This window comes from Melopsittacus undulatus, chromosome 5, assembly GCF_012275295.1.
Source record: "Melopsittacus undulatus isolate bMelUnd1 chromosome 5, bMelUnd1.mat.Z, whole genome shotgun sequence".
Lineage (NCBI taxonomy): Eukaryota > Metazoa > Chordata > Aves > Psittaciformes > Psittaculidae > Melopsittacus > Melopsittacus undulatus.
The window spans coordinates 56,056,435-56,070,866 of record NC_047531.1 but is presented as its reverse complement, the minus strand read 5'-3'; the positions used below and the strand labels follow the sequence as shown (position 1 = coordinate 56,070,866).

Below are 14,432 nucleotides of genomic sequence, written 5' to 3'. Positions count from 1 at the left end.
AGTGATGCAATATTAAAGCTGTCTTTTATTTTCAATATGGAAAATACTTTTTAAAAAAAATCAATTTATGTTACAGTCTCTGCTTTATTGAGCTACCATTCTGACAGAAAAAAACCATCTAGTACTCATTTTTAAATTCAAGCACAGCAACAATAATTCAAAAGCCACAGATTAGCTCCAGTGGACTTTGAACTGCATTAAAAAGAAGGATCCAACATGGGCCGTAAAACATGTTTGCTACAAGAACTAGCCATTAGAATGATACCCACTAAAAGGCCTAGGATAATGTTGCAAACACTGAAAACAGTGCACAGTTCAGACAATGCACCAAAAGTCATCATCCTTTCATTTTGTAACTTATTCTAATAGGAGCGAAGAACTTGTATTTTGTACCAAAAAATTCCACAGCTTCAGTGGGTGGTCCTAAGAAGTATCCCTGCCATGCAAAGAGCTTTTTGATGATGGTAATGGGCGGTAAGATAGAAATATGTCTCTCAAAAGAAGTTTACATTAATATTAAGTCACAAGCTTATAGTGTTAGAAAGCTTCTAGATATTTACACTAGACAGAAGCAACAGCCTTTTTTCTTTTTAGGATAAAAATATGCACAATAAGCAACAGAGTTTCTTATCTATACATTTTAGCCTGTTGTGTCTATTTTGGGGAAACTGCATCTGCGAAACCATATCTGCAAAATCGCATTCAACTTCAGTAACCTTCACTCTGCTAATACAGGAACAAACCAAAGCATTCAAAAACAGGCACGCATACCCCCGGTGTCACTGCCTGCTCTGGCAACAGCTGAGTAACCTGGAGGCAACTATAAAGAGTTTATAATAAAATTTGGTAGAGTTCTGGCCTATGAATCACATCATAATCTCAAAATAACTTCTTACTCAACATCCCTTTGAGCTTCCACAGGACCAAAACTTCCCTAGATTTATCCCATTCTTACCCCTGCACAACCATAGCAGTACAGTTGGCAGCACAAGAAACATAGCCCATGCATTCTTAATGTCACTATTTTTGACTAGTAGGACTATACTGACAAATAACATTGAACTATCAGTCTCCCCACTGGAATGCTTCAGTCATTTTAAAAGGGCTATTCCTAAAAAGAGCTACTTTCAGAGCTAAATAGATGTGATTATAGGACAACATTAAATATTAGTATCATAGTTTTAAGATGTCTGATCCTTAACAGGTAACAAACTTTAAAAGGTTTTAAACATACATTTTTTTACTCTGCATTCTGTGAACTTATTTAGGTTTCTAAAAATGCATTCTAAAACTCTGCAATACAGCAAATTTCAGATCTTGGTTTTATGCAAGTCAACTGAAGTTCACACCACTCCCTGTCTTTTAATTCCTGATCATTTTAAAATCATATTCAATCCAAAACTGCTAAGAGACACATTCCAGGCTCAGCAGTGGACAATGTAAATAAGAAATATCTCCTTTCACTTCTAACCAAGTTTGTTTTACTTCAACATTGACAAAACCGTTTTAGTTGTAATCTAGAAGCTTTTGATGCTGAATAGTACAAATGCCTCTAAGATCAACTCATAAAAGCAAACTACTTTTAGAAAGGAATTTGGTTGAATGAGCTTTTTTTCTTCCAACTTCAGATATGATCTGCCCTAGCTGTACTAACCATATAGCATATTTTATCTCAGTTTTCAAGCTGATGCCTGCTTTTCCATACTGAGATCACTGTCGTTTCTTAAAGAGGAGTTCTCATCTGACATGCAAAACTTCTTAAGATATTAATGCTTCAAAACCCTGAAGTCCCATCTTCTGTTTTTAAGGCTATATATTTCTGAACTGATGAGTCAGTGACTGAACCTCCACCCAGGCAGATTCTTAACTCTTGAAGACATTGCAGCAAAATGCTTGCAATCAAAAGTGGTAGAAGCTTAAATATTCTTTAGTCCATTCACAGTGTGATGAAGAAGAAACACATCTGATGTACCACTTTTTTTTCTATTTGATAGTCAAGTAGCTGAAGCTTCTTCTTTCAGTGAATACAAGAGTTTGCCCTTTCTTACAATTAATCTGTTTCCTGGGGTTCATGAAGGTTCGTGGCCATCCTGTATCTGCTTTAACAAAAGAACTCTGAGTGTTACATTTCCCTACTTTTTCACCACCTTCCCCCCACCTCCAATGCTGCTTCCACTTGAAAGATACATACAGGGAAACCCCTCCTATCAATCTGAACCAGGCCAGAAAACCAACGTGTTTCAGTTAATTAAACAGTTTTATGTATGCCTGAAAAAAAAAAAGCAAAACCCAAAAAAAAAGAGTCACATATTGCTTCCAGAAACCAAAAGGAAGGCATTTATTAACATTCATTAAGTATTTCGTAAATAAATACTTAAAGTATCAAATAATATTAATCAGAAGTCTACAGGTTAAGGGATACTTTGCCCATTGCAACTCTAGTGAAAATGCAGTTGACTAGTCTAGACAATTATGACCTCTAACTTAAGACACTAAAGAAGAGATTAATTTAATCTCAACTGACCAAACTGCAGTGCCATGTGGCTGCCTAGTTTCCAGCCACAAGAATGACCTTCACTCTAACCAGTGAGCTTCAGTTCCTACCAGTTAGGGAAATTAAGGGGTTTTAAAGCAGTTAGACACTGCCTGGTCAGGTTACTCATTACGTACCTTGTTCCCTTGGGCCTTTTTTTTAAGCACTGTAGAACAGAGAATAAAAATGTTGTGCCAGTTCTGTGGAACATTTCAGTACAGACCAAGTTGTTTTGTTGGTTTTGAAGTCAAAATGTAAAATATCTCCCCCCTCCTTTCTGTTCCCCTTCTCATCTTAAGGCTAGCACAGAAGGCTGTTTATAGAGAAGAGACTGGACTTGTGATGACAGCAAGGACAAGTGCAAAATCTCACTCTGTCAAAGTAAGCGTGGAGAAAATTAAGTACAGAGCGCAAGCCCATCAGGAGAACTTAAAAGGTAAGTTTATGTAATGGTAGGGGGCAATAGAGAAAAGGGAGTTTTCTGCTCATACTCTGCTAATTTGAAAGTGAGGATGGTGTTACAAGCTTTTTTGCAATGAACGTGTTTGGTTTTCTATGTTAGTGGCAGATAACGCAAAAAAGAACCAAATCTGCATAATAAACCTATTAACTGTCTTTTTACTAGTCCTAGGACTAGTCAATCCCCTGGAGAATTTAAGACCAAGACACTGGGGTACTAGTTATTGAGTAATCACTACCTCTACACATTTGTAAAAATACTCCATGCTGCAAAAAGAGAGCTTCAAAGAAATATAGTGTAGAAGTAATCAAGGTCTTACTACATCTGTGAGTGGTAACTGCAACATGAACAAGAAAAAAAAATAAGCTAGCTTTTGAGGCAACTGCATGGCTTACATCACTCCCACCAGAGAGGCTGAGACAAAGCAGCTGAAGCTACTGCAGTTAGTTAAGCCTTCAATGCATTGTTTCCCAAACAGACTAAATTAAGAAACCATATTTAAGATGTCTGTTCTATAAATGTCTCTGTTTTCATTTAAATGCACATGTAGCCCATTTCAAATATCTTCTATGACAAACTGTTTAACTGAAATATGCATGGAACAGGTCAAAGAAAGAATACAAGTCTCCAGAGAGGAACAAAGACAGGGAAACCTTCCTGAATTTAACCAAGATCTTTACTTCTTTGTGCAAGCATGTACTAGAATTAAGTATCTTGATTAGCTTTTGTATTGAACTGCTTGAACTGTTTTGATATAGTGCAGAACTGGGGATGGGGGGGGGGGAAATGTGGGGGGGAAGGACAACACCCATTCCCTAATCTATTAGTATATCACAGTAAAATCTATTAGTATATCACAGTATATGACAGTTATGTCTGCACAGGACAGTGGGGGGGGGGGGGGGGGGGGGAAAGTAAGTCTCAGAAGCAGGCAGGCCTATTTTAATAGCACGGCTCATTTTCAATTAATTACAGACTTAGACGCTGGGTTTTTCTGAGGGCAAGTAGGCAGCAGCAAGTGCTCACTGGATGGATTCAGTCCCAGCTGAAGAGACATATTCCTTGAACATCAGAGGAATCCCAGGAGTTGCAATTTCTTTAAGTACTAACTACTAATTGATTTGGAACCATTTCCAAAGAGCAACAAGGATAGCTTCAATGAAGAAAAGGGATTTTCAGACAAAATTGCACCTTTGTAATTTAATGAGAACAAAAAGGAAGGCTAGACTCCTTTATGCCTGAGTGACAAGATATGCAGATCTCACTTTCCTTTCTAAAGAAACTGCTAGTGAAAGGGTCCGGACTGGGCATGCTAGAAGGATAAAAGGACAAACAAAAGTCAGCACTCTGCCCAACTCATGCCAGCTTCCTTACCAGAATTGTAAAATGAAGGTCAGCATAACACCTTGAGCCCTACAAATTACAGACTGCTTTGGGTTTGCTTTTTTTGGTTTGGGTTGGTGTTTTTTTTAAGCCAGGCCTTTACCCAGATTTTTCTATTGAAGGAATAATTCTTCTAGTTACAGTGAGCCAGAAAACCAATTTAATTGTAACTCTGTTTCTTGGGGCAGAGAAAATTCAGGAACTTAACCCTAGCACCGATTTAAGGAAAAATAGGAACTTCACAGTGAGACAAGCATCTTGCAGAATAGCAGACTCATGCAGCAGTGCTGTTATCCAAGAAGTGAAGCAACACTAACTGGGCCAAAAGATGTCTCATCTCTAGGAGCAATTTCAGCCTTTAGACCTGGCATCTAGAATCTTTGCTTACCCAAACTGTATTATTTTATCAGAAAATTGTTTCCAAACATGAGGGAAGACTGAACAGAAGAGGTCAAACACATATCAGAGTACTCCAGACAACCCTGGCAAAAGCCCAACCCAGTGCTGCAGTATCTGTGCATCAGCTAGAGCAATCCTCATCACTAAAGATATAAGGTCAAAAAATGCAGCTAAGGGTCACCCTAAAATAGAGACCCACATACAGCCAAAATGGGAGAAAAGAATAAAAGTTGGTAGTACCAAGTCCAGTCCTGAGAGGACACCCTGGGCATTAAGACACCTTTTATGGGCTTCTGTCCTAAGCAATAGCAAGGATTTAAGCTAACGGAGCAACACTGCTTTTTATTAAGCCCAATAGCTACCACAAAGGGGGTGAGGGAAACCAATTAATTTAAACACATATCACCTGCCGTGAGTGGCTGCACATTCTGATCTTATCACCTTTGGGGTTTTAGTGGTTTTTAAGCTCCAACATGGCATGATCTTTCATGACTGTCAATAACAGACCATTATTTTACTTCCCTCTTGTCTGTGTATGCATCTAGATAAAATAATCCTTTCATTTAAGGCACAGCAGGACTACAGCTGCCACCTCAAAATATTCCTAAATATGCCAAGAAAAGCAGAAAACTAAGGGGTTGAAATGGAACTATTAAACATCCTCCACAAACCACATGCACCTTCCAAGATATGTTAGAAAGAAACATGTTGGTAAGTATTCTTGGAGTCACCTACAGTTTTCTGACTTCATTCTGTTATTGATGGTTCACACACTGTCCTTTTAAGTACTGTATTTCACAACTGGTTCACCCCTCACCCACAACTTCAGCCGTTGTCTAAAGTTTCCTTTGAAATGAAAGAAAATCTTTTCTTTAACAAGGAGATCTTTCCTTTAACAAGGAGCAAAGAACAAGGGCAGAAAATTATATGGCTCTTTTCCACATTGGTTCACAGAGCTTTTACAGAGTGGTAAAAAGAATACAAAGAGTATTTTATTTCACTTTCATAATATGGCTCTGCTTTCCACATTATAAAAGAAACACTGATTTTTCCATTATCAGTTAAGACAAGTTTATGCTTTATTTCAAGGTAATATTGTCTTTTCTTTTTTGAAAGCCTTCCACAACACTTGTTTGAATTCTGTTTGCTGTAGATTTTGTTTTTTAACAAACTGCTTTGAGTACAAGGAAATTAGCAATCCCAAATATACCAAAGCACACAGCCTTTCATCCAATGTCTAGAAACAGGTACATTTCACTTTATTTACCTTCCTGCCCTTTGCTCCTTCTGTAAGAAAAGATTTCCTTGTTTTCATATTGAAGTACATTTTAGAGATCTCAAATAGTAGCCAAAACAGTGGAGGGATAGAGACAGGAGGAAAGTAAAATCAGCAACTAAATTAAAACTGTGAACCATGAGCAGCAGAGTACAGAAGATGGTGGTGTTGGACAGACAGACAAAAATTACTAGTGTTTCTCATCCACTTAGAATTTCAGCAGTCAAACGAAACCAATGTGGAGAAAGAAGCATCAGGCACAGTAAGCAAGTGGTAAGTAGAACCCTGGTAAGTCTCTACATAAATTTGTCTGCTACAAGCTCCTACATGCACTTTCCAATCACTAAGTGCTTTACAGACAGGGAAAAGACAGCTCTTTAAGACCTGGGGATTTCCAAGCCTGAGATGGTCTCAAAAGCTGATTCTCACCACAGCCCAGTTCCTAGTACTTCTAAGGAATTGGCAGGTCAGTTACATCAGGTATCTGCTCTGAGGAAAAACACCCATCCAAATTATGCTGCTTTGGCTCTGGCCAAGACACATACATAAGCATAGTAAAAGGTACCACAAGGACTGTTTTGGTGAGACATTTAGTTTTCTTTTACTAATCCAAATAGCTCGTGGATCTGATTATGCTGTAAGCAGAGTAAAGGCTAGACATTACCACTGGTTTTCCTCCCTATTTAGGAAACTACAGCTATGTTCACCAACATACAAAACAAGATTTTGCTAGTGTATGTATATACATATATACACACACATATATATGTAAACTAACTTTAACATCTGTTACAAAAAAAAAAAAAGGTCATTTATCCCTTCTTTCTCCCTCCTCCTGTGCCTCACCAACATTCCCTTTCAAAGAAGGAATAGTCATTTATTTGACCAGGCCTTCCTTCAGAATTCTTTACTTCTGACATAAAGACCCTTCCCTTCCACATCTGTTAGCCACTAATTAGAGCTGCCTTTTACAGTCTGAGGCATCAAGAGAGCATTTTCTTTTTCCAAAGCTAAGCAAGTCATTTATTAAATCCTCAACTTCTCCAAGATATTACACAAAAGACATTTAACACGAATTCATTTGCCTATAGATCAGAAAGAGTTTTCCCACCCTTTTCACATCTGCACAGATATTGTGAGAAATCAATGCATGTTTTTACTTCCCCAAGCGGTCACCTCACTATACCTTTTGACTGCTTAGATCAGAAGGTGAACGTGTGTGGTTTGTTTTACTGCACTGGTGCAGTTTTCACAAAACTGTTTTAGAGATCACAAAGTAAACCTAGCCACAACCATTCTGAACATTCCTAGTACCACAGTTCTGCTCCAAGGAATGTAGGTTTCACATAGTCTAGGTCAGATAGGCAAGCTCAAATCTCTTGCTTGCCTTCTCAGCCTTATTTGGTTTCAATGACAATGCCTCTAAACACCACCACTACACTTACCAGCACTTTTCAGGGTAGAATACCTTCCCGCTATTTATCAATTATTTCCATTGCATAATTACAAGTGCACCCAACACACAGTAGCTAAGGGCCATTTAGAATTCAGCAAACTATTAACTTAGAATCACTCTGGTTAACAATTTATAATTTACCCTGGCAGGCAGATAAGCCAAAGTGCTCTAAATCTGTGATCCAGCTTTATTTCAGAGAACAAAGTTACCAGCTAATCTTCTAGACTGAAATAATTCCACCACCCCCCACAGTGGCTTTGAAAATAACCTGTTACTACTCTAATGTGGGTTTTTTATTTGGAGCTTTGGGGTTTCTTTGTTTTTCTTTTGCTTGGTGTGGGGGCTTGGTTTTTTTTTTTGGGGGGGGGGAGAGGGAGAGGATTAAACTCAGTGCAACACCTTCTTACATACTGAAGGGAGAATATGAACACATGTTAAATTTTATTTCCATTCACATATTTTACAGGCTTCTGACTGTTTGGTAAGATGAACCATACTCTAGCTTTCCACCCACAAACCCCAAAAAAATAATCTTACCAGCTTCTTTTTTTCCCCTACACACATTTGCTCAGTACCATGCTACCCAGCTGTACTCTTTTGTTGGTAATAGCAGTAGCTTTAGAATCAATAGCAGCGAGGGACTTACACTGGTCACTCGACGGTAGATCTGCGCAGCATTTTGGCACTCGGAATAAGGATACTCAGACGTAGCCATCTCTAACATACACATCCCAAAAGCATATACATCAACGGATTCATCATATTTCTCTTCATACATCTCGGGGGCCATGAACTCTGGGGTACCTTAAATTAAAAGAACGATTCAGACTCTAAATGTCTCAAAGCGAGCAGAGGCTGCTGGCGTTACTCACCGCAGGAGGAAGCGGATGGGAAGACCTGTGAGACAAGAGAAAGTGGAGGCAAAAAGAAGAGGGAGGAAACCCTTAGTCACTCTGTTGCATCAACATACTTTGTGAGTCTTCCATTGCAAGGCCTTGTGAAGTAAGAACGTCATGAAAGGATTGATGCAAATTCCTGTTTCATGGGTGTTAGTTAATCTAGGTATCAAAACAGACTATCAGGGAGGAGTCAAAGAGAGGGGAGGGTATAAGAGGGGAAGACTGTAGACTAGCCATAGGCTACAAACCAAATACTAAGGAGAGTTAAGACACTTACCTTTTATCCCTGTAAGAAAGAAGCCACATTAAACCTTGTTTCAAAAATTACTCAACTGCCTTCTGCTGCAAAAGAAGTAGCATTGGTAAGAGCCCATAGCTAGTCTCTGACCTGGTGCTTTCCATCTACTTTTCTAAGTAGGATGGCTTGGGAAAGGCCTTGCAATGAAAAACTCTATTGTTACAAATCTTCATGAAAAAAGGATAAAAGGTAGTTTTCTGCAAAGGCCACTCACCAGAGCCCTTTTCTTCATATACTTACCTTCCCACCTGCAGTATATTTATAGGCCTACTGCAGATACAGGCATTAGTGAGGGACATCCTACAGTCAAAAATACTCAGAAATACAGAGATTGAGTTACAGGCATAGAGCGTGAGATTCAACAAGTCCCATTTAAAGAGTGTGCAGAAAATTATTGCCCAGTGAAGCATCACAGCATCCCCTCAAAGGGACTGCACTGTATGATCAAATTTACTTTAAGCCAGAGATGAAAGTTTACTTTTTGTAAATTTAAGCACAGAATTATTTCCTGCAGACACCAGATTCAAAACAGTTCACAGCTCATTCTATAGTCACATTGCTTGTTTTCACCACACTAAATCAAAAAAAAAAAAAAGGAATGTAATTGCAGCCATTTATCCAAAAGCTAACTGTTAACAGATAGATAAATATAAAACGGGCATTTTTCAATTACAATTTTGAGGATTAGATGCAAATGCTTACGAATTTTTTTTTATTATTTATTTACATTGTATGCTTGTCTCTCCTATTAATACTTTGACTTGGTTAAGAAGCAGGAAATATTTCAGCAACAGTTTGCAAAACAATTTATTAGTATATACCATTGATCCAGCCTAAGAATGTAGTATAGGACTGTTGAGTAATATCGCATTTTAGCAAGCTCTAAATACTGGAAGAGAGAAAGAAAGAGCAACTTCATACCCTGTAGTCTATTCACCCAACTACAGAAACAAAGCTGATAAAACCAATTCTTTCAAGAATTCACAAGAAATACTAGTTTCATCAAATCAATTTCTGAAAAAGGTTATTAGTGGATATACAAGAACAGAGCCAGTATAAGGTAATACTACCCCAACACACCTTCCTAAGTTACATAGATCCATATAGTATAGACTCCCTGAGTAGGCATTACATCACAGTCAGACTGCGATATAAAGATTTTTTAATATACCTTAGTTTCTGATTACTCACAAAGTGCAAAAGATTTAATATTAGCCCCTGGTGACAATATAAAATAAATAAATAAATAAATAAATACTGGTATAAATTAATGCTACACTAAATATCAAAACGTTGCTTGGTCACCAAAATGCATTTGTACATTACTTGAAGCAGCATCATGCTAAATCTGAGATTTACGTTTAATTAAGAGTGGTTTTATCAACAATGTTGCACTAAACTGTTGGGCAGGGCAATAAATCTATATTCCAAAATGCTTAATGTTAATATACAAATACCAAAAGTACAACCAAAGTTTCAACATGTAATCTCATCAGGAACACAGAATGACCTCAACAGCCAAGAAATGTTTTCACGCTTTGACCATGTACCTTTGAAACCATATATTTAAAGAAGGAAAAAAAGACTTTGAAAATACTCAAGTTTCCAAATAGATAGACTGGCTCATCAGCCTCCGAAACAGTAGAGGCTTACCTATCACACTTTTGGCAAAAGAAGCTCGTTTCAGGGTTGCCAGACCAAGGTCTCCAATCTTGACTGATCCAGTAGGGCCAGTAATGAAGATATTGTCACATTTTAAGTCTCTATGAATAATGGGAGGAGTGCGTGTGTGTAGAAATTGCAAGCCTTTCAGTATCTGACGGCACCAGCTTCGTAGTACTTTAATTTTCATCACTTTAAATCTTTTCAAATACCTAATGAAAAAAATAGCAGTGGGTTAAACAGGTTCTGCTAACAAACAGCAGATTATGCTATGTCATTTGCTATTTTGAAGTAAAAAGCAGTAACGAAACAGATGCACAAATTTCAACTTCGTCTTCTATTTTAAAAGCTACCTGGGCATTTCCAGACTTCAGAGAAGCTAGAGCTGATGCCCCTGCCTAAAACCTACCCACTTTCTTCTAGGTAGGGGACTATAAACATTGAAAGATATATGTGAAATGCTTGATCTATAGCTAATAGTCCATTTGCATAGAAAGTCACCTTATGGTAATTAAACAGTTGGCTTGCTAAGTTTCAAGGGACCACTTCCCTGATAAGGAGTTGAAGGCTTATGCGTTACAACAATTCTTTATCTATTCATTTAAGAGGGTTTTTTTTGCTTCCATTTTATCCTGAAACTGCTCAAACAGTTATAACCTTTTTCTTGATTAAATATAACTGGGTGGGAAGGTGGGCACTAGAGCCAAAACACTAATAAAAACCAAATACAGAATTGTTGCAAACCGTGAGAGCTCTGCAGTCAGTACTGGTAACTTTGACCAGGGTGCTTGGACTAATATTGTTAATTAAGGTTTTCAGGCTACACTTTAAATCTGCTTCAAATTTACTTGTTATCAAGTAAACTAGAAATTTTAGAGATCACTTTCCTGGTGCAGGACAGGGTTTGATCACCTAAATCTGACTGGTACTACTCACTACTTCAAACTAAGAATGTAATGTTTATGCATAGATATGGATGTGGCAGGGAAATCTTTACAAAGGTTCTGTCAAATAACTGACATGGAAGAGTTCATACATAAAGTTAGCATCCCTTTCCAGGTAGAATGTGACCCAACCTTGAATACTCTAACATTGTCGCTTTTTAAAATCCCATGCCAGAACAGTCAATTTTCATACCAAACCAAAATTTTCCAGCGCTTGTTACCCAAAACTATGACCTTATTCTACTCCCTAATTTCTACAGATTAGAGGTACCCCAAGGTGAGTAACCTGTGACAGTGTTCATGTGCTTTCCAACAGTGCATGTGCAGAACCTCTCTATGGGTAAAACAATTTGAAGAGTTGTTTACTTCCATTTGAAAAGTATGGGGTGAAAATGCACTTAAGAGAAAGAAACTAGCATGCTGTGTAGAGCAAGAATGTTATTCAGAGGGTGCTACTGAAAGCCTCAGATAAAGACCAGTTTCACACTACTTCAAGACTGGGAGGAAATTCTGTGACCAGCATGAAGTCTAGCAGCTACAGTCTTAAAATACAACCAAGTCATGTTCAGTTATTCCATGGTTTCAGTCTCTTTTGCATATCCACCTAATAAGCAAAAAAGGTAGTGATTAAATCACTTTAACCAATGCCAACATAAAAATGTGGTATATTAATGCCTTTTACTTTTTTTCTCCAATTCAAAAGAATATCTGGAAAATCAAGTTGCTAGCAATAAGCACACTATGAAAACAGATCTGTAAAAGCAATCAGGACCCAGTTCCAGAAAGAAATAAAGTCTCAAAACAGAACGTAAAGACAAGCAGGGAAAAAGCCAAGCGAAGGAAGGAGACAAACTGAAGGAGGTTCTGAATCACATCAGCTACCACTTGAATTCTTGCTATTGACACAACCCTCATTCATCTCTCTTGAGCTTGTTCCAAAGATCACATGGTAGGGGCACTTCAGTTCAGCATCTGGAATCCTTAATTACATTCTTGGTTTCAAATATGCTAGTCTACTGCCAGCTTCTCACTATTAAAGGACCTGGGTCCAACAGTCACACAGCATCCTGCAATGTTGCTGTTATTTTTCCATAACACTGTCATGAACTAAGTCACATGTCACTTAAGGCAGAAACCATTTTAAAATGGAAGTGTACATAAATGTATAAAAATACACAGACAATGCTACTAGCCAACATGCTTGCAATTTTCCTAGTATCATAGGGTAACTCAGGCTTGAAGAGACATCAGGAGGTTTCTAGTTTAAGTTTCTGCTCAGAGTCAGCCATGAAGTCAAACATGGTTACTCCTGACTGTATGCTGCCAGGTTTCTAGGATGTCCAAGATGTCCAAGAACAAGGCCTGTGCAACATCTTGAGGTAATCTGTTCTACTGCTTGACTATCACCACTGAAACAGCTTCTCCCTATATCAGTTTGAACCTCTTTTATTTCAAAATTTGTGCCAGTTATCTCTTATACTCCCACCATTCACTGCTGCAAACAGCCTGAACTGATTCCCTCAAGTGCCCTGGAAGCCTCCTTTTAGGTCTCCCCCAAAAGATCCTTCTTCAGGATGACCGAATCCAGTTCCCTCAGCCTCTCTTCACAGAGCAGTGACTGCAGCACCTGACCATCTTGGTGAGCTTCCACTTGACTTGCTTCTATGAAATCAGTGATGTCTATTTTAAAGGGTAGTAATGAGTTTTTTAAAAAAGATAGATATTTGAGCTTTGTACAGAATACAAGCAAAGATGAGAACACAGAGCTTTCTTTATTAGTTAGCTTCAATGAATAGAGATGGGAACTAGAATTTGGCTGTCTCAAGGTTGGTTTTTTGTGGGATTGGTTTTTCGTGGGATTGGTTTTTGAGGTTTTTTTAAAGCAGGAATGCTGCTGACTTATAGCATCTCAGCTCAAAGATCTATAGGGAACCCTGCTAAGTTAGTAGAAATAGTTATGGAGATATGTGTCCTACTAGACAGCTGACGCATTCATTTAAAGTGGACCAGGACCCATATTATAACAGCCTTGGACAAAACTAGTGGCTGAGACCTAGGTTAGATTGACAATTGCTGCTTTCATTAACAGTATAATTAAAACTTAAAATAGGCAACTCCATTTTGGTTTTCCAAGATTTTAATTCCATGATAGCATAACAATGGCAGTTTAATTCTTTACAACAATTGAGTTGCAATACTTTTGCACTGGTATGCAGAAAATCAGGGACTTATCTTTGTGAAAAAATAGAAGTTTGTACAGACAGCATTTGGAAAGATTGAGTCAATAATATTTTAACATTATGTGTGTGTGTATATCTAAATGTATACAAATATGAAAATTCATGAGGAAAATTTTAAGATATCATCACATTTTTCTTCTGTTTACTTTTTTACATCAAGTGGCAACAACATCTGCATCCCAAGTCTCAAAACAAGGAAGGCATTACTTGCATTAAATGTAGGTAATGTAAACATACAAAAAGAGAGAAATTGAAGCAATACTCAGCCAAATATGAACAAACACAAGTGTGCAGTGTAAATGCAGGAATATGACACAGGTACATGAAATACTTAATGATACTAAATTTGGCATATCAGAATTTTCCAATATAGTTTACCTGTCAGGAGTCAAGTCAAGTGGACAAGAATAAACTAAAATCACAATTATAACACAAACTACAAAATAGTGGGGAAAAAACCCACCCAGAAGTTTACCGTTTAAAAGATGTTCAATTAAATAGCTTATGAGTTATTTCTGGATAAACTTCCATACTTTAGAGTATAAAAGAATCTTACAGACAACAGATCTGACGTATTTCTTCCTACCAACACCCTGCATATAACTGTTTATTATTACTTTGTCATCTTGGTTATGCCACCACATAACAAGATCTAAATATTTAGATCTAGTGGGGGGAGGGGAGGTGATAAAAAAAGAGGAAAAAAAAAAAGGTTAAGTCTAACACTATATATTCTGGCATAAAATTAGGTAACTTTAAATAAAGGCATCTGTACATAGCTGTAAAGCCTTTATGATATTACTGGCTCTGGAAACAGCACATAAAGCAAGAGATACATTCTATGTGAAATACTTTAACGAACCTCAGAAAATCTTTCCCTGA

The 14,432-nt window shown here is 37.7% G+C and overlaps 1 protein-coding gene across 3 annotated transcripts in view; it reads right to left on the bottom strand.

Moving 5' to 3' along the window:
* Positions 1–14,432, bottom strand: part of WNK1 (WNK lysine deficient protein kinase 1) — a 105,832-nt gene that overhangs the window by 54,397 nt on the left and 37,003 nt on the right. For all 3 annotated transcript variants that reach the window (XM_031044929.2, XM_031044930.2, XM_031044931.2), the window contains exons 3-4: positions 10,358–10,578; positions 8,154–8,311 (exon numbers count right to left, since the gene is read on the bottom strand). In XM_031044929.2, the coding sequence (XP_030900789.2) occupies positions 8,154–8,311; positions 10,358–10,578 (379 nt within the window). The remainder of the gene's footprint in view (positions 1–8,153; positions 8,312–10,357; positions 10,579–14,432) is intronic.